At 41.6% G+C, this 27,762-nt stretch overlaps 1 protein-coding gene across 1 annotated transcript in view; it reads left to right on the top strand.

The window, feature by feature from the left end:
• Window positions 1-27,762, top strand: part of LOC126428465 (serine/threonine-protein kinase 11-interacting protein) — a 294,026-nt gene that overhangs the window by 210,223 nt on the left and 56,041 nt on the right. The window contains exon 18 of the mRNA XM_050090398.1: window positions 14,314-14,513. Within this exon, the coding sequence (XP_049946355.1) occupies window positions 14,314-14,513 (200 nt within the window). The remainder of the gene's footprint in view (window positions 1-14,313; window positions 14,514-27,762) is intronic.

The following is a 27,762-nucleotide window of genomic DNA, read 5'->3' as shown; positions in this document are numbered from 1 at the left end:
CCAGCTGACTATAGTAACATTTTAAATGATTAATGGAAAATCTCATATAAAGATGTGAAACAAATACTAACAAAGAGATAGAGGGGCTGGCCAGTACTTACCTCAGCTCAGTACAGCCGATAAATACACAAAAAACAGAACAGAAAATTTACATTCCTAGGTTTCGGAACTTTGTTCCCTCATCAGGGAAGAGAGAGGGGGGAAAAAGGGAAGAAGGAAAAGTGGATTCAGTTACTCACAACCCAGGTTATGAAGCAACAGGGAAAGGTAAACAGGGAGGGTAGCAGGGATGGAGGCATGATCGTCAGAGGGAAGCCAAAGATATTTTACTCTTGAGTACTGTGCCAGCTTCAAACCAAAGAGGATACATACAGAAGTAAAGAGGTATGTAGTACAAACACAACTATGCCATGTAGGATGAAAAGATGCGTGAATGGCTAAAGAGGAAAGGGAAAGAGGAGAAGACTGAAGAGTAAATGGGAGTGAGGTGGTTTAACGTAGGTTCAGTCCAGGGGGATGGCAGGATGAAAGGATGTGTTGGACTGCAAGTTCCCAATTCCGCAGTTCAGAGGGACTGGTGTTGGGTGGGAGAAACCAAATGGCGCATACGGTGTAGTAGGTTCCTAGGTCCCTAGAATTATGCTGGAGGGCATGCTCCGCTACTGGGTACTGGACATCTCCTAGGCGGACAGTTCGTCTGTGTGCGTTCGTGCGCTCAGCCAGTTTAGTTGTTGTCATACCGATGTAAAAGGCTGTGCAGTGCAGGCATGTCAGCTGATAAATGGCATGTGTAGTTTCACACGTGGCCCTGCCTTGAATTGTGTATGTTTTACCAGTAGCGGGGCTGGAGTAGGTGGTTGTGGGGGGATGCATGGGGCAGGTTTTGCAGCGGGGTCGGTTACAGGGGTAGGAACCGCTGGGTAGAGAAGGTAGTCTGGGAATATTGTAGGGTTTAACAAGGATGTTACGGAGGTTAGGGGGGCGATGAAAGGCAACTCTGGGTGGTGTGGGGAGAATTTTGTCAAGGGATGATCTCATTTCAGGGGTTGACTTGAGAAAGTCATATCCCTGGTGGAGTAATTTGTTGATGTATTCGAGGCCAGGATAATATTGGGTGACAGGGGGGATGCTTCTGTGTGGTCTGGGGGTAGGAACATTGTTGTTGGATGGGGAGGAATGTATTGCTTGGGAGATCTGTTTGTGGACAAGGTCTGCAGGATAGTTGCGGGAGGGGAAAGCACTGGTCAGGTTATTGGTGTAATTGTTGAGGGATTCGTCACTGGAGCAGATATGTTTGCCACGAATACCTAGGCTGTAGGGAAGGGAGCGTTTGATGTGGAATGGATGGCAGCTATCAAAGTGAAGGTACTGCTGTTTGTTTGTGGGTTTCATATGGACAGAGGTGTGGATGTGAGCTTCAACAAGATGAAGGTCAACATCCAGGAAGGTGGCTTGGGTTTTGGAGAAGGACCAGGTGAAATCCAGATTTGAAAACGAGTTGAGGTTATGGAGGAAATTAAGGAGTGTTTCTTCACCATGAGTGCAGACCACAAAGATGTCATCTATAAACCTATACCAGGCCAGGGGAAGCAGCTGTTGGGTCTTCAGGAAAGCCTCCTCCATGCGGCCCATGAAAAGGTTGGCATAGGACGGAGCCATCCTGGTTCCCATGGCCGTTCCCCTGATTTGTTTGTAGGTCTGGCCTTCAAAAGTGAAGTAATTATGGGTGAGGATGAAGTTGGTAAGTGTGACAAGGAATGAGGTTTTTGGAAGATCTTCGGGTGGGCGTTGGGAGAGGTAGTGCTCAAGGGCAGAGAGACCATGGGTATGTGGGATGTTTGTTTAAAGGGATGTAGCATCTATGGTGACAAGAAAGGTTTCAGGTGTGAGAGGAGTGGGAATGGATTTGAGGCGTTCTAGGAAGTGGTTTGTGTCTTTGATGTAGGATGGGAGTCTGCGGGTGATAGGTTGGAGGTGTTGGTCTACCAGAGCTGAGATACGTTCTGTTGGGGCTTTGAAGCCTGCTACAATGGGACGACCAGGATGGTTCTCTTTGTGGATTTTGGGTAATAGGTAGAAGGTAGGGGTACGTGGCTCTGGTGGAGTGAGTAAGTCTATGGAAGCCGTTGTGAGGCCTTGTGAGGGACCTTGGATTTTTAGGATTTTCTGCAGCTCAGTCTGGATGGAGGGAATGAGATCCTGGGTAACAGCTTTGTAGGTTGACGCAGTCTTTCTGCCACGTACTCCACATGGTCAAGTACGACAGTTGTGGAGCCTTTATCCACTGGGAGGATGACAATAGAGTGGTCTGTTTTCAGCTCCTTAATGGCACGGGATTCAGCTGGGGTGACGTTGGGGGTTGTTGGGATGTTCTTCAAGAAGGATTGGGAGGCAACACTGGATGTGAGGAATTCCTGAAATGTCTGCAAGGGATGGTATTGGGGGAGGGGAGGAGGATCCCTTTGAGAAGGCGGTCGGAACTGTTCTAGACAGGGTTTAACACTGGGTCTAGTATTTGGGGGCTGTGTTTGGGTAGTGAAGTGATATTTCCAGTTGAGGTTCCAGGTGAATGAGAGGAGATCTTTAACCAGGGCAGTGTGGTTGAATTTAGGCGTGGGGCTAAAGGTTAAGCCTTTTGATAGAACAGATGTCTCTGGAGGAGAGAGGGATCTGGATGAGAGGTTTAGAACTGAATTGGGACTGGTGATATGTGGCATTTGACTGTGGTTATAGTTGAGATTTGGTCTGTGTGGGGTATGTGCTGGGATGGGGAGTTTGAGTAGGGTGGCTAGGCTAGGTTTGTTGGCTATGAAGGGGGTTTGTTGAAGGTTCTGTTGTGGTTGGTGTTTGTGAGGGATAGGGAGAGGGACCCCACTTCTTAGGTGTTGCACTAGCACTGTGGATAGTTTTTTCAGGTGGTGTGTGGCATGGAACTCAAGTTTGCAGCTGGCTTCTAGGATGATGTTCCTCAGTGTGTTCTCCAAGCAAGGGTTTGAGAGGTGGAGGACTTTGAAGAGAGATAGGAGCTGTTGGGAGTGGTGGTTACATGAAGTAGTGTAGAGATTCAGGACAAGTTGGGTAAGGGCTAAGGATTGAAGGTTCTGGAAGTCCTGGAGAGACTGGTGGAAGGAGGAATTGCACCCGGAGATGGGAACTTTTAAGGTAAGCCCTTTAGGGGTAATTCCAAAGGTTAAGCAGGACTGGAGGAAAAGTATGTGGGATTGCAGTTTGGCTACGGTGAATGCATGTTTCCGGTATGAATGTGAATAATGTGGTATAGGATTAGGGTACATAGTGGGTAACTGGTGGGTAGGGAAATTAAATAACTAAAGTTAAAATAGTAATCATAAGAAGGAATAAAACATGGAAGGAAGGACGAGAAAGAAAGAAATTGTTTTGGTAATGTTCAATACCAAAGGAAGACCACTAAATAAGAAAAATACGGAAAAAGTTGACCAGACCAAGCAAGTTATGTCCAGATCAGGGGAAAAGAACACACATTGCTCAAAAACAGAGATAGCGAGTGGCGAAAAAAACATCGCGCGTGCCACAAAAAAGATAGCGAGTGCCGCAAAAAAGATCGCGCGTGCCGCAAAAAAGTTCGAGGGTGGCGCAGAAATGTCCCAGAAAAATTTTCCTGTGGCAGAGAAAGATAGCCAATGGCACAAAAATATCACCAGCAAATGGACACAGACGAACTGTCCGCCTAGGAGATGTCAAATACCCAGTAGCGGAGCATGCCCTCCAGCATAATTCTAGGGACCTAGGAACCTGCTACACTGTATGCGCCATTTGGCTTCTCCCACCCAACACCAGTCCCTCTGAACTGCGGAATTGGGAACTTGCAGTCCAACACATCCTTTCATCCTGCCATCCCCCTGGACTGAACCTACGTTAAACAACCTCACTCCCATTTACTCTTCAGTCTTCTCCTCTTTCCCTTTCCTCTTTAGCCATTCACGCATCTTTTCATCCTACATAGTTGTGTTTGTACTACATACCTCTTTACTTCTGTATGCATCCTCTTTGGTTTGAAGCTGGCACAGTACTCAACAGTAGAATATCTTTGGCTTCCCTCTGACAACCATGCCTCCACCCTTGCTACCCTCCCTGTTTACCTTTCCCTGTTGCTTCATAACCTGGGTTGTGAGTAACTGAATCCACTTTCCCTTCTTCCCTTCCCCCCCCCCCCCCCCCCCCCCTCTCTCTCTCTCTCTCTCTCTCTCTCTCTCTCTCTCTCTCTCTCTCTCTCTTTCTCTCTCTTCCGTGATGAGGGAACAAAGTACCGAAACCTAGGAACGTAAATTTTCTGTTCTGTTTTTTGTGTATCTATCGGCTGTACTGAGCTGAGGTAAGTACTGGCCAGCCCCTCTATCTCTTTGTTAGTATAGTAACATTTCTCAGTCTGAGTTTCATTTGCATAAAAATCTAAATGTATTTTTCAAAATGCACGTAAGTTCCCCAACATTACAGTAATTTCAAATCTGTTTATCTCCAATTAATTCCAAATGGCAATAATACAAATTACAGACCATTGTTGAAGTAAGCCACATCAAAGAAATTTACTAATTCTAATTCTGGCTCACAGACACAGCATAAGATAAATACTCAGTGAAAAAATAAAAAAATACCAATGTTTAACATAGAAGAGGTTTCCTATTACAAACAGTAAATAAATCTTTTTTCTGCTTTCAAATCCCCCAAAGCATTTCAGTTCAGATTTTTAATAGTTTTGAGATTGTTAGACCACTTCATAACTGCATGGATTCTTATGCCAGAACAGTAGAAGACATACGGATAATGAAATGTACAGCTGAACCTGAATTACATGTATAACAAGAGGAAGAGAAAAGATTACATGTAACTTAGAAGTCAGGTATCAATACAGTAATACATATATTTTCAAACAATGGAAAATCCAGGATGAAATGTACAATATTATGAGAAGGAAAGCTGCTACTCACCATATAGCAGAGATGCTGAGTCTCCTATCTGCAATTCAGCATCTCTGCTGTATGGTGAGTAGCAACACATCGTATTTTCACGAGGGGAGGGGGGGGGGGGGGGGGGGGGGCAGATACAATGGGCCTACATGTGTAAACTTTACAAATGATGAATATGCAGTACAATATTAAAAGAAAAATCATTTTGAACTTGAACCTGCATAAAGAAGTCTGATACTTTCACTTGTTTCACTTTTTGTGCCTTAAGTGGGTACACCTCATTTTTCTAATGAATTCAGAGCTTTTTCAGTATAACGTTTCACACTGGTGTAATTCCTGCACACAGCAATAATCTCCTCATCGTGCAACACCACACACCCTCCAGTAGAGGCAGCTCATCACCAGACATGACTTCAGCATCACCACCGTCATCATCAGCAGTATCTCCCAGTGAGGCACCAGTTGTTGATTGCAGAGTACGACACCAACTGCCAGGCAGCCTTGACAAATCCCGTGGCTGGTACTCAGTTAATGGAGAGATTTTCTTTTACCGCATTAGTCAGTGCTATCAAATATTGAACCAGAGCATTTGGAAATTTGCAGTAATGCCCAAATCAAGTGGCTGTAAGACACTGGTACAATTTGGAGGGAAAAATTCCACTTTAACATTTTCCAAAACTACTTGGGGTGGAAGAGTTGCACGTTGAGCCGTAAGATGAAGGATCCAATATTTTTCTTTTTCATTCTAATGTCCCATTTTTTTGAAACACTGTTCTATTGAAATCATAGCCATCTAAGAATTTTTATAGGATTTGTATTCTGTAGGATTCGTCTTTACACCTTTGAAACACCTCTGCTTCTTAAATTTTCCTATCCGAATTGGGGGAGTTTGTCAGATCCATCTGCATTCGTGGCAAGAAAAACTGTCACGTGAATTCTACTCGTCTTCCCTTCGTGGCACGAGTCTCTCTTTTCAACTAATGTTTTACTGGGAAACAAACTGTGGAATGAAACTTCCTAGCAGATTAAAACTGTGTGCCGGACCGAGACTCGAACTCGGGACCTTTGCCTTTCGCAGGCAAGTGCTCTACTAACTGAGCTACCCGAGCACGACTCACACCCAGTCCTCACGGCTTTAGTCCTGCCAGTACCTCGTCTCCTACCTTCCAAACTTTACAGGAGCTCTCCTGCGAAACCTTGCAGATCTGTTGTTGTTGTGGTCTTCAGTCCTGAGACTGGTTTGATGCAGCTCTCTATGCTACTCTATCCTGTGCGAGGTTCTTCATCTCCCAGTACCTACTGCAACCTACATCCTTCTGAATCTGCTTAGTGTATTCATCTCTTGGCCTCCCTCTACGATTTTTACCCTCCACGCTGCCCTCCAATACTAAATTGGTGATCCCTTGATGCCTCAGAACATGTCCTACCAACCGATCCCTTCTTCTGGTCAAGTTGTGCCACAAACTTCTCTTCTCCCCAATCCTATTCAATACTTCCTCATTAGTTATGTGATCTACCCATCTAATCTTCAGCATTCTTCTGTAGCACCACATTTCGAAAGCTTCTATTCTCTTCTTGTCCAAACTGGTTATTGTCCATGTTTCACTTCCATACATGGCTACACTCCATACAAATACTTTCAGAAAAGACTTCCTGACACTTAAATCTATACTCGATGTTAACAAATTTCTCTTCTTCAGAAACGCTTTCCTTCCCATTGCCAGTCTACATTTTATATCCTCTCTACTTCGACCATCATCACTTATTTTGCTCCCCAAATAGCAAAACTCCTTTACTACTTTAAGTGTCTCATTTCCTAATCTAATTCCCTCAGCATCACCCGACTTAATTTTACTACATTCCATTATTCTCGTTTTGCTGTTGTTGATGTTCATCTTATATCCTCCTTTCAACACACTGTCCATTCCGTTCAACTGCTCTTCCAAGTCCTTTGCTGTCTCTGACAGAATTACAATGTCATTGGCGAACCTCAAAGTTTTTATTTCTTCTCCATGAATTTTAATACCTACTCCGAATTTTTCTTTTGTTTCCTTTACTGCTTGCTCAATATACAGATTGAACAACATCGGGGAGCGGCTACAACCTTGTCTTACTCCCTTCCCAACCACTGCTTCCCTTTCATGTCCCTCGACTCTTTATAACTGCCATCTGGTTTCTGTACAAATTGTAAATAGCCTTTCGCTCCCTGTATTTTACCCCTGCCACCTTTAGAATTTGAAAGAGACTATTCCAGTCAACATTGTCAAAAGCTTTCTCTAAGTCTACAAATGCTAGAAATGTAGGTTTGCCTTTCCTTAATCTTTCTTCTAAGATAAGTCGTAAGGTCAGTATTGCCTCACGTGTTCCAGTATTTCTACGAAATCCAAACTGATCTTCCCCGAGGTCGGCTTCTACTAGTTTTTCCATTCGTCTGTAAAGAATTTGTGTTAATATTTTGCAGCTGTGGCTTATTAAACTGATTGTTCGGTAATTTTCACATCTGTCAACACCTGCTTTCTTTGGGATTGGAATTATTATATTCTTCTTGAAGTCTGAGGGTATTTCGCCTGTTTCATACATCTTGCTCACCAGATGGTAGAGTTTTGTCAGGACTGGCTCTCCCAAGGCCGTCAGTTGTTCCAATGGAATGTTGTCTACTCCAGGGGCCTTGTTTTGACTCAGGTCTTTCAGTGCTCTGTCAAACTCTTCACGCAGTATCGTATCTCCCATTTCATCTTCATCTACATCCTCTTCCATTTCCATAATATTGTCCTCAAGTACATAGCCCTTGTAAAGATCCTCTATATACTCTTCCACCTTTCTGCTTTCCCTTCTTTGCTTAGGACTGGGTTTCCATCTGAGCTCTTGATGTTCATACAAGTGGTTCTCTTGTCTCCAAAGGTCTCTTTAATTTTCCTGTAGGCAGTATCTATCTTACCCCTAGTGAGATAAGCCTCTACATCTTTACATTTGTCCTCTAGCCATCCCTGCTTAGCCATTTTGCACTTTCTGTCGATCTCATTTTTGAGACATTGCAGATCTAGCACTCCTGAAAGAAAGGATATTGCGGAGACATGGCTTAGCCACAGCGTGGGGGATGTTTCCAGAATGAGATTTTCACTCTGCAGCGGAGTGTGCACTGATATGAAACTTCCTGGCAGGCAGATTAAAACTGTGTGCCGGACCGAGACTCGAACTCGGGACCTTTGCCTTTCGTGGGCAAGTGCTCTACCAACTGAGCTACCCAAGCACAACTCATGCCCCGTCCTCACAGCTTTACTTATGCTAGTGCCTCGTCTCCTACCTTCCAAACTTTACAGAAGCTCTCCTGTGAAACCTTGCAGAACTAGCACTCCTTTCTTTCGGGGGTTCCCAGGTTCAATTGCCGGCCGGATTGGGGATTTTCTCCACCTGGGACTAAGCGTTTTTGTTGTCCTCGTCATTTCATCTTCATTTGGGAATGTGGCATGACTGAATTGTGTAAAATTGGGAATTTGGGTGGGTGCTAATAACTGCGCAGTTGAGCGCCTCACAAACTAAGTATCGTCGTCGTCATGTTTATACTTGAAAATTGCATAAATTTGTTGGTATGGCCCATGGTGGTTTAACCACTGCTGGTTAATTTTAAAGTGAGAAAGCCAGCTTCCCCACCACCATATGGGCCATGCTGTGCAACAGCAGCTGTGGGTGGGTTTCTTTAACCCACATTCCCAAGCCTGATAAGGGTTTCTGTACAAAGGATCCCAAGCTGATGATATTTTTGCATAACTGCCGAGGCCAAAGGTAGAAAAGGTCTCTCTTAGGATCCTGAGCTTATGTTAACATCAAGTTACTTCAATTTTTTACATGTTTCATTAATTTTCTGTGGAATGACATGAGGAAAACTATACTGCCAGGCAGATGATGTTGCTGATGGGATTGTTTGGGAAGAAATTGTGATAATGCATAACCCAAAATATTACATTTTTCAAATGTGATTATCTCAAATTATTAGAGTCACAAAAAAGAGAATAGTATTCTTTGTATTGGATTCCCTATGTCATTTCAGTTTTTATAAAGAATTTTGTAGAGCTGAATCCTGTGGAGATACAACAACAACAACAACAACAACAACTACTACTACTACTACTACTACTACTACTTACTTGCAGTTTTTCTGATTCAGGCTCATTTCCTAGTCATCAGGACTTTTGCTATTATCTTCCACCAAGACTACTAAACAACTATAGAACATAATAAAAGTTGTAATATTTAATATGAGTACAAGTGGAATATGAACCCATTTTCAATGCAGCTCCACCTTGTCATCATTTTTTACGGCCTTACATGCTCGCATTGTAAAACCAAATACATTCTTTTTTGACGATTTAGAACATGGTCGTTCTAATCAAAATGGATTAAAAGAGTTCACAGAAGATTCTTTTCTTTTCATAAAAGTAGGAGAAAATAGACAATTGTGGTATTTTTAGAAAAATCATCATCTTTACCCTCAATTTGTAAACTATTGGAAAGTAGTAGGTAAATGAAATTTTATATTCTAAAAGCTTGTATTGGTAAGTTACTGTGTGTGTGATTTCACGTGTATTCTTCTGGAAGTATAAAGCTAAACTTCACATTTTTTCGAATGTCTATTTTTTCAGCCTTCTATGCTTCAGATTGTCCTTATGCAGATCACTCAGAAAATTTTTTTTATCGTTTGACTTAAGAGAGCAAAAAACATTGTTAGAGCAGACCTAGTTTTGTTTCTTTTGAGAAAATATTACCGATGATATTCCATTTCGAAGCTGCCGAAAACTCACCAGATGTACAGTTGATAGCTGTGTTACGGGGTCAAACAAATGACTATATCTCTATAAACTGATGAAAGTAAAACTTTACTGACAATCACTGGGAAAATGTGTAAATGCTCACACAAAATTTGAGCAACACCCGTGACGGCCATGAGGGAACTTTTCCTGAAGTTAGACCACTTGGCCTCCAACCCATACTGCAGTCTTGATATCTCAAGAAGAAATAAAAGGCTCAGATTGGAATATTCTCGTATTGAGATTGGAATGTTCTTAATTTAAATCTGATGAATATTTAGAAATGGATAACATACAAAAGGTGAGTAAAATAAAATTATACTCATTCTCATTGTTGGCACAATTTTGTCCGAAGCTATGATATTCCTGCTTGTAAAATTTATAGCAATTTATTATATGGGATACAGTCAGTAACCGTATACAGTGTACAGTGGTGGTGATGGTGGTGGTGGTGGTGGTGGTGGTGGTGGAGGAGGAGAAGTTGAGACAAATAGCGTTGTACGAGAGACTCGTAGAGAGTGTGTGTCCCTCACGAGATTGTGAATATCCACTCGATCTCTTGTGCCACTAGCTTTCGTTAACATTAGTATGTTAATCTTTCCTGTGAGGGTAATGGAAGAAAGAGACTTTTGAATATGTTATGGAAAAACTAATTATGTTCCCAATTTGATCTGAACTTAACCTGTACAAGAACTTTGGTAATAATAAACAAAAGATTTTATTGTTACTTTTACACAGTTAAAACACTCAGCATTGTGTGGTGAACTTTATGCAAATGATAGTTTTATAATTTGTAATCACACGGCTAAGTCAGTGGCGTAAGATGGCAAGAGATATTCCAAAATCTGATACGGTGCACGCACACTGCAGCTCGGGGGGCTTTCGTTCGGCAATTCGAGTTTGAGGAAGACCACAATTGTTCTGTATCGCATTCCTCATCTCGCATTTCCTGCGCCACTGTGGTGTGTTGTAAATAGTTGATCCGTGTCAATAAATGAAATGTCACAAGCTTTTACATTTTCTTTCTACATTTGTTAACAGTTATTGCTGCTAATCACATCCAAACAACACACGGTGCGTAATATGACACACAACGTGCACACATTCAGCACTATATTACAGCTGTGGCTAAAATTTTATATTATAACACATCAAGTTATTCCATTAGTTTCAGTGTTATCATTTTCAGAGAGAATAATTTTGCTCATAACACATTTTTTATTTACCATTCCCAAGTGTTTCAGTAATCAGTAGTAATAGTAATTTGAGTTGCAACTTTAACAGCAAAAATTTTGAAAACAATTAATTACAAAAAGTATAAAATTTATATAGTAGTTTTGAATTAACATCGTTTGAGTGTGAACACATTACGTGTATTTGCGTTTTGTGTTAATACACCACTGTTCACTAAAACCTTGAATGACTAAATATAGGATGTTCACATTCACAGGACATGCACATTAGTACGTTTTGCAGAAATGATTAGCATTTGAACTGTATCGACACACAGGTTCGGGCTCAACGTCAATATCACGGTGCAGCACCACCGACCGGTAAAAATATGCCTGCAGCCCTCACTGTCGCTACAGACTGAAGGTAATGGATAAGAGGATGTCAAATTAAATACCTTTCAGCTGTCAATTTTCAACCTTATTTCATTTGGCAACCAGTTTTTTCATAGTTTTACAACGTCGCCCTCAGGCCCCTGACTGACGTGTAGGAAAAATCTACCTCGGTTGTGTTCAAAACAGGAGCCAACAAAACACACAACCCAGGTAGATTTTTCCTACATGTCGGTCAGAGGCCTGAAGATGGTGTCGTAAAATATGGGAACTGGTTGCCAAATAAAATAAGGTGGAAATTTGGCAGCTGAAGAGTATTTAATTTGACATCCTCTATCGAACAGCTGAGTTCCACAACCGTTTCTAAAAAGATGGACACACAGAGATGTAACGGATCAGTGTGGCTCGAGCAGACACGCAGGATGCCTCGTAGACCGTGTGGGAAATCAGTGAGTTTGAAAGAGGGTGTATTATCGGCACGAGAGAATGTGATGCATCCGTCTGGGAAATTGCTGCTCGTGTGGGATGCAGTGTTTCGGCAGTGCAGTGAGTGTGTGCCGAACGGTTCACGGAAGGCCGTACAAAATAATGATACGGGTGAGGTCACACCACCCAGACCACAGCTCGAGAAGATCGACACCTCGTCCGAATGGCAGTGAAGGAGGGATCTGTGCCCTCCTTGGCTCTAGCACTGTCAGGGATGACAGCCCTGTGCTGTTTGTTACGGCACGGGTTACGTTGCGTCGTCCACTGCTCCAGCTACCTGTGACAAATGTGCAGAAACGTGCGGCACCAGATAATGTTTTCAGGTCCAGTTTGTTTCGGTTCGTCACAGACTGGGAGTGGCACCACAGTGCCCGCATTTGCACGAGACGTGCAGCACGAACTGGAGGCCCTACAGTGTGGGATGCTGTCAGGTACGACCACCGGTCACAGTCGGTGCACAGCCACGGCACAGTGACCGGTACCGGTACGACCTACACAAACGGCATCCCGCGACTCGTAGCCACGACCTTCCCGCACGACGCTCGGACACCATTTTTCCGCGAGACAGTGCACGGCCACCTGTCGTGTGAACACGTGCCTTCTCAGTGTCACAGGTGTTGGCCTTTCGCCCCGGCCTGCCAGACCACCAGAGTCAGTGCCGATCTAAACTGTGTGGGGTACGGTGGGACGATAGGTGTGGTGCTGTGACCCGGTGCCGATCACCGGGGATGAACTTTGGAACCGGGTGAACGCAGCACGGACAGCTACACCACGGGACACCGTTTGCACCTTATACGCGTCAGTGCCGTCACGTGTCGAACGAGTTATCCGGGCCCACGGCAGACACTGTGCCTACTAGCGACAGGACACGTGCCGAACCGATGTCACTGAAATGCAAATCGTATCTGCAGAGCGACTAATGTAGTTGTACCGTGAATACAAACATCGTATTGTAACAATACGAGTCAAGATATATCTAATGGAACTTGAATAGCGTATTTGCCTCTATTGGTTATGGTAGAGAGATTGATCTTTCGGTTCTGTCTGTATTTTTATATATAATATTGCACGATAAAGGCTGGACGAGTGTAAAGCTGTCATTAAAAATGCACGCCGCGTGATTTGTTCGGTCATAATAATAATAACATGCTTTTTAATACAATTCAAATATTAACGGTGATACCCGTTTAGTGTTATTGGAAATAATATGTAGTAAATTAATGAGTAAGGTAGCCAGTCCTATAAGAAGAGGTCAAATTGGGCAAATTGAGGTGTTTTGCTTTATATCGACGAAGCCGATGATATGGCGTCATTTTTTTCGTTTACTCTTAGAAATAAAGAAGTAAAGAAGTGCTAATTGCGTGTAGTGAAAAAATATAGGGGCGAGTTTTAAATAACAACTACGATATACAATCAGAGTAACAAATGGACATTTAGTTACACGAAATCACGGATAGCGAAGTGTGATCATTAAATGGAGTACAACTACAGGGCGGTCAATTCTGGGATACATCTATACGCATCTCACGAGGAACGTGTGGTATGAGACCGTTTTTTTTTTTTTTTTAATTATATCATGGAGAGCGGGCTCCAATTTATGAAAAGGAGAAAAACGTTAACTTTTATGCGAACTCTTAATAATTGTGGATCGGAGAGAAAAGTGTGTAATTGTCTTACGTCTAACAAATATTCGTGGAAGGAGTGGCTAAACTAGAAGAGTCAATTACAAAATACTGCATCATTATCATTGACTGTTGGTGTCGAGCAACCAAAACTGTTCATCAAAGGGTTTCGATGGAACTTGGGAGTTAGGGTTAGCGCACTTGCATATGCTCCACACCAGAGTGTGAATGAGTGGTGAATGCGAAATAAAACTGTGAACAAAGTTACGTTAAATAAAACAGAAGAAACAAGACAGTTTGGTCGTATTTGTTATTATTCCATGAACTGCAACATTTCTTATCGTTGTACGAAGCCTTTATAGACAATCGTTATGACAATTTGCTTGGAAGGGATCTCGTTACGAGTTAAGTTTTGGGAACCTGGTCAAGAGGGGGTAGTTCATAGATCCTAACTACTGCAGCTATTCTGGAATCGGGTTCTACCGTGACCATTGTGTGTTGTCAATGACTTAAGGTTACCGTATCTCACGCTCTAAGATCAATGCGCCTTCCCACTCGGTATAACTGTGCCTCACGGCAACAATGATAACGCCGACGACGAAGGAAGATATGGTAGAGTATCTCTAGTTTTTCAAGGTGTTCTGTTTCTCCTGACTATACGTATGAGAATGTAATGTAAATATCATTTAAGATAAAAGTATAGATGTGAGAAACATCATTGTACACGAATTGTATTGTACCTTATTGTGTTATAATGCACAATATCACTTTCCTCAGCAGAGAAGTCTCTCTCTCTCTCTCTCTCTCTCTCTCTCTCTCTCTCTCTCTCTCTCTCTCTCTCTTATGTAGTTGTAGTGGTCTGCGCTACATTGCAGCTCTCGGTTTGTCTCGGCAGTGACGAGCCACGGCGGTGGCTAGTGCCGGCAGACGCGTGGCCGCTGCGGCAGCTGCGGGAGGTGCGGGCGCTGCCCTGGGGTCAGGGCGTGTCGCTGCTGCTCTCCCCGACCGGCTCGACACCAGCTGCGGCGGCGACGGCACTGCTGCTCCTCCTGTACGACGCGGAGCACACCTCGGCCCTCCTCACTCACTTGGCAGGTACCCACGACTGCGATCGGCACCGAGGGGGGGGGGGGGCTGGTTCTCTGTGACTGCGGCGTGCCGTGCCATCTGCGGCAGATGGAGGGTTCGCGACCGTATCTGTAGGAATCAGCACGGGTTTCGAAAAGGACGATCGTGTGAAACCCAGCTCGCGCTATTCGTCCACGAGACTCAGAGGGCCATAGACACAGGTTCCCAGGTAGATGCCGTGTTTCTTGACTTTCGCAAGGGGTTGAATATAGTTCCCCACAGTCGTTTAATGAACAAAGTAAGAGCATATAGACTATCAGACCAATTGTGTGAATGGATTGAAGAGTTCCTAGATAACAGAACGCACCATGTCATTCTCAATGGAGAGAAGTGCCGCAGGGGAGTGTCGTAGGACCGTTGCTATTCACAATATACATAAATGACCTTGTGGATAACATCAGAAGTTCACTGAGGCTTTTTTCGGATGATGCTGTGGTATATCGAGAGGTTGTAATGATGGAAAATTGTACTGAAATGCAGGAGGATCTGCAGCGAATTGACGCATGGTGCAGGGAATGGCAATTGAATCTCAATGTAGACAAGTGTAATGTGCTGGGAATACATAGAAAGAAAGATCCTTTATCATTTTGCTACTATATAGCAGGTCAGCAACAGGAAGCAGTTAATTCCATAAATTATCTGAGAGTACACATTAGGAGTGATTTAAAATGGAATGATCATATAAAGTTGATCAGCGGTAAAGTAGATGCCAGACTGACATTCGTTGGAAGAATCCTAAGGAAATGCAATCCGAAAACAAAGGAAGTAGGTTACAGTACACTTGTTCGCCCACTGCTCGAATACTGCTCAGCAGTGTGGGATCCGTACCAGATGGGGTTGATACAAGAGATAGAGAAGATCCAACGGAGAGCAGCGCGCTTCGTTACAGGATCATTTGGTAATTGCGAAAGCGTTACGGAGATGATAGATAAACTCCAGCGGAAGACTCTGCAGGAGAGACGCTCAGTAGCTCGGTACGGGCTTTTGTTGAAGTTTCGAGAACATACCTTCACCGAAGAGTCGAGCAGTATATTGCTCCCTCCTACGTATATCTCGCGAAGTGACCGTGAGGATAAAATCAGAGAGATTAGAGCCCACACAGAGGCATACCGACAATCCTTCTTTCCACGAACAATACGAGACTGGATTAGTAGGGAGAACCGATAGAGGTACTCATGTTACCCTCTGCCACACACTGTCAGGTGGCTTGCGGAGTATGGATGTAGATGTAGATGTATTCTGTTGAGTCGAGTGCCGAGCTGTTTCAGAGCTCTGGGAGCTTGGTAGTCTCGACTGTGCCCTTCCGGACGCGTTCGGGTGCGGTGAGCCGTGTTACGGGTGTTACAGAATCGGTTTGAACGTGATTGAGCTTTTTTATGACGAGCGATACTGCTAGTAGGATTCTGTCACTATAAAACTGTATGCTAACTAAACCGTTACATTTTCATCATGAATGTGCCTAAATATTTAATTCGGGACCCTATAGAAGTAACGTTTAACCAATTTGGTACTGAAAAATCCTGTTTGATTCTGAGGTCACTGTAAGAGTGACTTCAGCAACTGGTAAGGAGAAAAACAGTAAATAAAAATCCTACAAATGCCTTTGTAAACCGAGCCAAATGAATCGGAATATCCGAATATGACGAGTTTGAGAATGTAAATGTGAGTTCCTGTCATTGTATGTTTTGTGTTAGTGGAAGAGCCAACACTGTGCTACGAGTGGAGGCCGAAATGCATGCGTTTTAGCTCACGCAGGCTGGCGTGAGAAGGGAAGAACTATACTGACGTGAGGTCTGGCACATGACAAGGAATGAGAATTCAGAAAGCGGATGTAATTAGTGTGATACTTAACTTTAATCCATTAATGATGAATGTTGCTCTTGACGGTACAAGATTCCCAATATTATCAGTTCAGAATACATTCTTGAAGAATATGGCGCCTTGCTAGGTCGCAGCAAATGACATAGCTGAAGGCTATGCTAAACTGTCGTCTCTGCAAATGAGAGCGTATGTAGACAGTGAACCATCGCTAGCAAAGTCGGCTGTACAACTGGGGCGAATGCTAGGGAGTCTCTCTAGACTAGACTGTCCGTGTGGCGGCGCTCGGTCTGCAATCACTGATAGTGTGGGTCTGAGGTATACTAACGGACCGCGGCCAATTTAAAGGCTACCACCTAGCAAGTGTGGTGTCTGGCAGTGACACCACAGTATGACTGTCAGAATTAAATTCTCACTTTATTTAGACCTCCAGTAATAACTTAATTCCAGAGACCTAATGGCATACACCGTAGCTTGCATACATTTTACATAATATGACACGGAACCGTGTAATATTGCTTACTAATGTCACCAAACACACACGTGGTGCAGCACTTCCCCCAGCAGATATGTGAAGATACATTTGACGACAAATTGAAGCAAAATGGGCAAACTCTGCAGACGGTGGTGGGGAACTGTTTCTGCTAATATGCAAAGATAGCTACTTGAATTTAGTTGCTATCAAACCACATTTATGGAAAAATACTGTAATATAATGCAACTACTCTGCCCTAAAGGTATTTTCATATTAAGCTCAATCACTTTTTAGCAAACTTCATTGCTAATTTAGTACATTAATAAAATTTGCAAACTGGCACATTATAAAAAAGTAATATGTACTTAGCTGATGTAGGGAATGAGATACAGTCCAGAGATCTCGGTGCACGAGTGGAGGCGCAAGTATAAACATTCTGGTTCACTTCAGTTCCGACATTTATTACAAAAAAAAACTTGCGTGAGCAGTGAACACTAAATAACACATATCACAGCACATTAAGAGTGTGACATTAACGAGTGAAAACTGAGACGTAACTTAGCCATTACCTGGTCCACGATAATAATGAGCCAAAACTGAACCACACAGTCTCTGCTGCCATCTTACTCATAACCTTTTAACAACTGCTTTTTAAATTTTGATCTTACAAATAAATTCATTATACTTAAGCTGCAGATTACATGTGATAATTGGCACCTAATTCTTTTAAAGTCCGAAATGCTACCCATGTTCTGTGAGAGGCGAAAAGTACAAGAACAGTAGTACGACCACCTGCTATCCCTTTTGCTTTGCCACGCTTATTCTTGTCGTCAACTTTTATCTCCTCGGATTGAAATCTCGAGGCTCGAAACGTAAGTCCGGACAGCCTGTCGAATCCACAGCTTCTTCGTAAGACATTGTATACTAATTGAATAATACAGCTGGATACACTTCTTTTAATACATTTCTGTTGATAAACATTAACGTTCATTACATTAATTGAGCAGTCTTCCAATTTCATGGGATAGGGACAGAATGAATCTTCCACTGTCCTTGTGGACCTTTTTTTTTTTATTATTTTTTATTTTTTTTATTATTATTATTATATATTTTTTTTTTTAAGTTCAGGGTTCCCCAGAGCACCACATGTCTCCACAAATGGGCACACCTCTGTGTACCGACTGTGGACCCAGAAAATGACAAACGGTGGTAAACAGCTTTCATAGCCAGTCTGTCTTGTCGAAATGCAATGTTTGGCCTCACAATTTCGTTCACACATAAATGAATTTTTGCACAATATGCGTATTCTTACTTATTAGTCGCTTAACAAAATTTCCACATGCAGATGTTGAAGGTCATTCGTCACTAAGAGATATGGGGCATAACTTATCACGTTTATGAAAAGATACGTTACACCTCGTATTCCCCACTTTAGACAAATGATGTCATTATCTTCAGAAAAAATAACTTAACTAAGTAAACAACATTGACACAAATGACATCTTTCACCACATCTACTTTCTTTAACCCTAACTTATCTCTAATACATTTTCTTTTCTGTTATCTTCAAAAGTAAAATGGAAGCCACCATGGCATAGCATAAATTACATAATGTTAGTTACATAACATTTTAGTCTCAAGGTTGAATACCACCGTTAATACAAATAATATCCCAACATTCTGGACAAATTCACTTGTTATCTTGTTCGGAGTCTTTTATCTACTTTTATAATTATTGAGCTCAGATTTTGATATAATAGTCTTCTTAAAAATAATCCCGCTATCAACTGATTTGCCTTTTTGGTTTTATAAAGCAATTGGCAAACTTAAATTTTGTCTCTGTCTCATTTTAAGTCAATAGTACTTTCAAGGTTTACTCGTTCACTTTCTCTACTCACTCCAGGGGCTGCATATATGTACAAGGTGCATTCAAAAAGAAACCGAACTTTTGAAATGGCGCGTCAACTGGCAGAGATAGTGTGATGAGCGCACCTGGTGACAGGTTTACACAACAAACTGCCATTTTTCTCATGTCGCTCAGACAATTAGCGAGCAAACCGCAGCTGTCGAAGTAAGTATGTGTACAACGTGCACGTCGGATTAGTGCAGTGGAAGAGCTTGAAGAACAAGCTGTTGAAGTAAGTATGTGTACAATGTGCACGTCGGATTAGTGCAGTGGAAGAGCTTGAAGAACAATGTGTGTGTGTGTGTGTGAAATTCTGCTACAAACTTAGCAAAACTTTCACAGAGACATTTTGAGTATGTAGCCGAGCATACGGGGAGGACTGTATGACTCGCACGCAGTGCTACATGTCGTTTAAACATTTTCGACAGCGCAGAATGTCGGCCTGTGACGACCCCACATCTGGACGTCCTTCCACATCGACAGTGGATAGTGTTCATGCTGTGAGTCGCAGAAATCATCGTTTAACTGCGCGGGAAGTTGCCGAGGGGATGGACACCGGCATAAGACCGTGCCATCAGATATTGAGTGTAAGACTCGAGATGCATCATCTCAGTGCGAAACTTGTACTGCATTTGTCAGCCGAAGATCGGAAGCAGAACCCGTGTCGAAATGTGCGAGGAACTGCTTGCCGTTCTTAATGACAGTAAAAACTTTCTTAAGAATGTCGTAACAGGCAACAAGACTCAGGTGTATGGCTACGGTGCTGAAACGAAGATGAAGTCATCGCAATGGGTAGGCAGAGGATCAGCTCGTCCAATAAAAGCTCGCACTAGTCGATCAAAATCGAGGTGATGTTGGTTGTGTTTTTTGACTGCAAAAGCATTATCCGTCAAGAATTTGTGCCACACGGTCAGACGGTAAACGAGGAAATCTACCAGGGAATTGTAGTGTGCACGAGGGATGCGATATACAGGAAAAGGCCCGAATTGTAGGAAAATGAGAGGTGGATGTTGCATCGTGACAGTGCACCTGCAGCTTCCTAGCAAATCACCACATCCCCATTGTGACCCACCTAACGTATTCTCCAGACCTAGGCTCACCAGACTTTTTCCTGTTTCCCAAACTGAAAAACATGTTGAAAGGACATCACTTACAAATGGTAGAGATCTCCTCTACAGGACAATGTGAGGACAAACCCACGCGTTATGCCACAAAACGTGTGCCAGGAGGCGTTCCAAAGCTTGAAGAACCAATGAGAATGATGTATTCCCAGTAGAGGGGACCATTTTGAAGAGGACAGTACTTAAAACGTTGTACAATAAGCAATAAAGCCTATACAGCAAAAGTTCAGTTTCTTTCTGAACAAACCTTGTACGTATTATTATTTTTGCATCATAACTCTAAATTACGAAAGTTGTACTGATCTGTTTTATTGATCCTCCATTCCAGGTTACACTGACTGACTTTAAAAATTATAAACCATCCCAACTGTATCATTTAATTAATCAGCGCTTCGAAGCATAAATATCCCTTTGTTAAATTATTCATTATCATCCCAAAAAAAAAGGGGGAGGGGGGGGGGGGGTACTCCTTCAAATTTACTGTAGTACTCTTATCACCAATTTCCCAATAGAGTCTAAAGATGACAGCACCATCTATTTTGCCAGTCTGGCTCCTTTTCTTTACTGCTATTAACTTAAGGCATTACAGATCTATTGTAGCCATCAGCCTTTCATCGCTTCTTGTGCTGTATTTCTTACTTACTCTTATGACTAATAGTAGTTCACAAAACTCAGACCACTACATCTTTACTGTGTATTTGGTACACACAATTGAACCTCAATACTCAGGCGTGTCCCTTTTCCTGGCAGCTTTTGAGCGAGTCTCGCCAAAATACGACAGTATCCCGTGTGTAAAAATCACCCAGTACACCACCTTCCACCGAAGGCTACCTTTTAGACAAGTATCAGTATTAGAGAAGGAAGTTGCTGTTCACCTTATAGCAAAGATGCTGAGTCGCGATAGGCATGACAGAAAGTTTCATACAATTTTAGACAAGTATATATTTTTTTACAATGATAGTGCCCCCAAAAATACTTCTCTCCATTTCCCCTTTGGTGAGGGTTACCTAAGCACTGACCTTTGATAAAATTTTTCTCCTTCCTTTTCTAAAAAACGAAAAAGTCCTCTATGTTAGCTCTTGTACAATTAATACTCACATTTATTCAGTTCATATGCCTCATACTTATTTGTACTACGTACCAATGCTCTGGCTGTTAGCACACCGGTACTTTTCATGTCTACAGTATTTTTCTCTTTCCTCCTCTCTGTCATACTTGTGGTGTGAACTTGCACAACAAGTATTATGTTCAATATTCTTATTGGTTTTTAGTTGTCATTATCTTAGCTATATTTCTGAACTCAATGCTATACTGTAATTGCAGTAACAATGTTTGATGCTGCACTCAGATTGTACCAGCATATGTTGTTCCATAGCTGTGCTCGTGGTTGACTCTCAAGGTGTATTTAGGCAACCCAGTCTGCCACTGACGTGTTAATCATTGCTTTCACTCCTTCACTTCCTTTCTTTGGTAGTTTGGCTGTCCATAATACTTTGTCTAGCCGTAGCATATTTTCTGGTCACTACCCACTTAAAGCTTATCTTTTGGTATTTCACAGTGTAGTAGCTACCGTGCAGTTTAATTTCTCACTTTTATCTACCAGTCCAGTGTGATAGTATTTTCTTCTTTCTTTCATTATTTATTTATAAAAGTACTTTGGTAGTTCTGTTACTGGTCTTCGTAAGGAACAGTTCATCTCAGTATGAATTAACATCTCCACCACCTGGGCTCAGGGAATAAATGCACCTTAAGGGGCACCGGAAAGGCTCAAAATCATGAAAAGTTCAATTTTTACTTTTTTGCGTTTTCTGAATCTGCAGACTATTACCTTTTAATAGATATATAATTTATTCAATTCCGAAGACTACAACTATTTTTAAATTTTTTTTGAAATGTATTCTACATGGGCGTGACCCACTGTGGCGCTGTTAAACTGCTGTCAAATGGTGTTGTTATTAACGTCCGTGTTCATCAGGTACATTTTAGTATTGTGAGATAAAGTATGTGTTGTGGCTAACCTGTGATGTTGTTGTTGTTGTGGTCTTCAGTCCTGAGACTGGTTTGATGCAGCTCTCCATGCTACTCTATCCTGTGCAAGCTTTTTCATCTCCCAGTACCTACTGCAACCTACATCCTTCTGAATCTGCTTAGTGTATTCATCTCTTGGTCTCCCTCTACGATTTTTACCCTCCACGCTGCCCTCCAATACTAAATTGGTGATCCCTTGATGCCTCAGAACATGTCCTACCAACCGATCCCTTCTTCTGGTCAAGTTGTGCCACAAACTTCTCTTCTCCCCAATCCTATTCAGTACTTCCTCATTAGTTATGTGATCTACCCATCTAATCTTCAGCATTCTTCTGTAGCACCACATTTCGAAAGCTTCTATTCTCTTCTTGTCCAAACTATTTATCGTCCATGTTTCACTTCCATACATGGCTACACTCCATACGAATACTTTCAGAAATGACTTCCTGACACTTAAATCAATACTGGATGTTAACAGATTTCTCTTCTTCAGAAACGCTTTCCTTGCCATTGCCAGCCTACATTTTATATCCTCTCTACTTCGACCATCATCAGTTATTTTGCTCCCCAAATAGCAAAACTCCTTTACTACTTTAAGTGCCTCGTTTCCTAACCTAATTCCCTCAGCATCACCCGACTTAATTAGACTACATTCCATTATCCTTGTTTTGCTTTTGTTGATGTTCATCTTATATCCTCCTTTCAAGACACTGTCCATTCCATTCAACTGCTCTTCCAAGTCCTTTGCTGTCTCTGACAGAATTACAATGTCATCGGCGAACCTCAAAGTCTTTATTTCTTCTCCATGAATTTTAATACCTACTCCGAATTTTTCTTTTGTTTCCTTTACTGCTTGCTCAATATACAGATTGAACAACATCGGGGAGAGGCTACAACCCTGTCTTACTCCCTTCCCAACCACTGCTTCCCTTTCATGTCCCTCGACTCTTATAACTGCCATCTGGTTTCTGTACAAATTGTAAATAGCCTTTCGCTCCCTGTATTTTACCCCTGCCACCTTTAGAATTTGAAAGAGAGTATTCCAGTCAACATTGTCAAAAGCTTTCTCTAAGTCTACAAATGCTAGAAACGTAGGTTTGCCCCTCCTCAATCTTTCCTCTAAGATAAGTCGTAAGGTCAGTATTGCCTCACGTGTTCCAGTGTTTCTACGGAATCCAAACTGATCTTCCCCAAGGTTGGCTTCTACTAGTTTTTCCATTCGTCTGTAAAGAATTCGTGTTAGTATTTTGCAGCCGTGGCTTATTAAACTGACAGTTCGGTAATTTTCACATCTGTCAACACCTGCTTTCTTTGGGATTGGAATTATTATATTCTTCTTGAAGTCTGTGGGTATTTCGCCTGTTTCATACATCTTGCTCACCAGATGGTAGACTTTTGTCAGGACTGGCTCTCCCACGGCCGTCAGTAGTTCCAATGGAATATTGTCTACTCCGGGGGCCTTGTTTCGACTCAGGTCTTTCAGTGCTCTGTCAAACTCTTCACGCAGTATCATATCTCCCATTTCATCTTCATCTACATCCTCTTCCATTTCCATAATATTGTCCTCAAGTACATCGCCCTTGTATAGACCCTCTATATACTCCTTCCACCTTTCTGCTTTCCCTTCTTTGCTTAGAACTGGATTTCCATCTGAGCTCTTGATATTCATACAAGTCGTTCTCTTATCTCCAAAGGTCTTTTTAATTTTCCTGTAGGCGGTATCTATCTTGCCCCTAGTGAGATAGGCCTCTACATCCTTACATTTGTCCTCTAGCCATCCTTGCTTAGCCATTTTGCACTTCCTGTCGATCTCATTTTTGAGACGTTTGTATTCCTTTTTGCCTGTTTCACTTACTGCATTTTTATATTTTCTCCTTTCATCAATTAAATTCAATATTTCTTCTGTTACCCAAGGATTTCTACTAGCCCTCGTCTTTTTACCTACTTGATCCTCTGCTGCCTTCACTACTTCATCCCTCAAAGCTACCCATTCTTCTTCTACTGTATTTATTTCCCCCATTCCTATCAATTGCTCCCTTATGCTCTCCCTGAATCTCTGTACAACCTCTGGTTCTTTTAGTTTATCCAGGTCCCATCTCCTTAAATTCCCACCTTTTTGCAGTTTCTTCAGTTTTAATCTACAGGTCATAACCAATAGATTGTGGTCAGAGTCCACATCTGCCCCTGGAAATGTCTTACAATTTAAAACCTGGTTCCTAAATCTCTGTCTTACCATTATATAATCTATCTGATACCTTTTAGTATCTCCAGGGTTCTTCCATGTATACAACCTTCTTTCATGATTCTTAAACCAAGTGTTAGTTATGATTATGTTGTGCTCTGTGCAAAATTCTACAAGGCGGCTTCCTCTTTCATTTCTGTCCCCCAATCCATATTCACCTACTATGTTTCCTTCTCTCCCTTTTCCTACACTCGAATTCCAGTCACCCATGACTATTAAATTTTTGTCTCCCTTCACAATCTGAATAATTTCTTTTATTTCATCATACATTTCTTCAATTTCTTCGTCATCTGCAGAGCTAGTTGGCATATAAACTTGTACTACTGTAGTAGGTGTGGGCTTCGTATCTATCTTGGCCACAATAATGCGTTCACTATGCTGTTTGTAGTAGCTTACCCGCATTCCTATTTTCCTATTCATTATTAAACCTACTCCTGCATTACCCCTATTTGATTTTGTGTTTATAACCCTGTAGTCACCTGACCAGAAGTCTTGTTCCTCCTGCCACCGAACTTCACTAATTCCCACTATATCTAACTTTAACCTATCCATTTCCCTTTTTAAATTTTCTAACCTACCTGCCCGATTAAGGGATCTGACATTCCACGCTCCGATCCGTAGAACGCCAGTGATGGTTCAATATATATCGCTGGTGTGATTGTCGATTGTTTCGTGTTTATTTACTCTGTCGTTATCTCGAAAATATTCGTAATTAATTCTGTTTCTTGAGTCTCTGTTTTGTTGAACTATAATAATGAGTAAAAGTAAAGTTATTAGAAATCCTCTGAAGGCTTTTAAGAAAAGGAGAAATGTTGGAAAGCCAAAGGTATGTGTTATTACTGTAAACAATAAAGACGATAACCAAGTGAGTGAACCTAACCTCTCAAGTACACCTGCCCATAGCAGTCAAAGTGGGAAAGAAAATACTTCACAGAAGAAGCTTGGTTCAATGAGTGAAAACTATGAATGTTTTATGGGCGATTCGGATGTGAATGAAATATTTGATATGTCGGTTCTCAAATGAATTTTTTCAAACTGTGTAAGATGTATTCATTGTAGTGAAGTTGGTCTGGAACTCTCCATAATAAAGCACGTAGGACTTGCTAGTGAAATACAACTGAAATGTGATAAGTGTTCATACATGACCACCTTTTGGAACAGTGTTGCAGTAACTGCAACTGAAGAAAATGGTAGCAAAATCTACGTACACAACATTAGATTTGTTTATTCCTTGCGTTCAGTTGGTAAGGGTGCTACTGCAGGTGCAATTTTCTGTGGCATCATGAATCTTCCAAATCCCCCAACCAAGTTTACAACCTATAATAAATTAATAGGGTCTAAAGTAAAAGATGTCTGTATAGAATCTATGAAGAATGCTGTGGAAGAGGCAGTAATGGAAAATAATGGTAACAGAGATTTGACTGCAGCGTTCGATGGTACCTGGCATAAATGGGGACACACATCTCTTCATGGTGTAGTATCTGCCACCAGTATGTATACAGGGAAAGTTTTAGATGTAGCAGTAATATCAAAGTATTGTAGATGTCCACAAAAATATAAAGGTACACATGAAAATAATTGCAAAGCTAACTATAGTGGCAGTAGTGGAGGAATGGAAGTGGCTGGTGTTGCCAGTATATTCCAGCGTTCTGAGGCGTGTGATAAAGTGCGATATGTTAATTACCTTGGTGACGGTGATTCTAAAAGTTTCAAACATGTTCAAGGACTGAAGCCCTATGGTGATGATGTTGTAGTGCAGAAATTTGAGTGTATTGGACACGTACAGAAGCGAATGGGAACAAGACTTCGGCGACTGAAAGCTTCGTACAAAAACTCAGTGATGGTAAAGGGTTGGATGGGAAGGGAAGGTTAACTGACAGTGTAATTGACAAAATACAGAACTATTATGGAATGGCTATTAGGCAAAATACACAAAGTGTCGACGAAATGAAGAAGGCTGTTTGGGCTCTTTTTTTTTTCATACTTCTTCAACCGATGAAAATCCCCAACATAGCTTATGTCCCAAAGAAGAAGACAGTTGGTGTAAATAAAACAAAGGATTGCTAACTGGTGAAGTGTACACTCATAAGCATAGTCTGCCTCATGCAATAATGAAGGTGATAAAACCTATTTTCAGAGACTTAACAGCACCTGAACTGTTGAAAAAGTGTATTCACAGAAAAACTCAAAACCCCAATGAAAGTGTAAATAGTGTTATATGGTCGAGAATCCCCAAGACTGTATTTGTTGGAATAGAAACACTTCACTTTGGTGTGTATGATGCTGTTGCGACTTTCAATGATGGCAACATTGTAAGGTGCAAGGTATTTAGAAATATGGGAATGAAGATAGGTTCTAACATGGTACGAGCGATGCTTGCTTTAGACAAGGAACGCCTTCGGGCTGCAGACAGGGCTGTAAAGAGTCTAGAAATACAAGCAAGAGTAAACAGGAGGAGGAACAAGAGGAAGCTGGAGGAGGAGTTTGGAGAGGATGAAGATAATCCATCCTATGGACCTGGAATGCACTAAAAAGTTAATCCAATCTTTGTCGCTCGATTCCCAAAACTTTTATTTTCTCATAAGGATCTTCCAAACATATTTGTTTCAAACTTTCAGTAAATGTTACACAGTACCTTCTGCATAATTTAACACAGCCTTTTTCCAGAAAACTATATGTTTTTGAATATATAAATAAAAAATTGCAAAAAAATGTTGTGAATTTTCATTACAATTGAAAAAAAAAATCATCTTTAATAACTGAACTAAAATTTTGTAAAATCCCTGTGTTAAGTTGTAGCCCATATTCCAATAAATAATCTGTAAAAAGTTCAACTTCCTACCTCAAATACTTTGTGAGGAAAGATGTAATTTATAAGCGTTATTTTAACATTGCAAGTATAGGGCGTTCCGGAGCCCCTTAAGAAATATGTTGGACGGACATCCCCTTCAGGTTTGTACTTTGGATAAATTAATATTATTTCCTACATTTGGTTCTTCAATATGTTGTGCCGGATGGCAGTTACTTTCACAGAACTTCCTCTTAGCCGGTTGATCCTCCATTTTCACTACTCATGCCACAGTGTGAAGAAATCCCCTTCTGTGGATTGAGATGTGTTAACTGGCTAATGAACCTTCAGTAACTCATCAATCCAAAGTTGTCAAATTCATATCTCTGAAAGCAGTTGCCAGTACCTCTGTTTCTTTGACATTTTCTAAAATATTTGCTCACGATAGTCCATCTACAATTATTTTGTTTGTATATTTCACAAAATCTTTAACTCATTTTACATCATTATCTATTTCTTGGAACTGCTCCTTAACTTTGTTCCAAACCAAATCACACTGTTGTATTACATCTATATCTAACTGCCTAGTTGAAGGTGCTATGATGTTTTGCAGGCTAGAAATTAGTTCTGTTTTTAGGCTAGAAGTTAGTTCTTTTAGTGAGTTAGAAGTCAGGTCTATTCTTGGACTGGAACTTTGTTCTGTTTTTAGACTAAAAATTAGTTCTGTTCTTAGCCTAGCATAGGAATTATCTATCGTACATGTAATTTCAGTGTTTAAAGCATCGGTAGCCTCGAACACTTCCTCCATCTTAAATGTTAATATTGGCATACAGTGTTA

The sequence above is a fragment of the Schistocerca serialis genome, chromosome 12, assembly GCF_023864345.2.
Source record: "Schistocerca serialis cubense isolate TAMUIC-IGC-003099 chromosome 12, iqSchSeri2.2, whole genome shotgun sequence".
Lineage (NCBI taxonomy): Eukaryota > Metazoa > Arthropoda > Insecta > Orthoptera > Acrididae > Schistocerca > Schistocerca serialis.
Note: the sequence above shows the minus strand (reverse complement) of the source record. Positions and strands in the feature narration are given on the sequence as shown.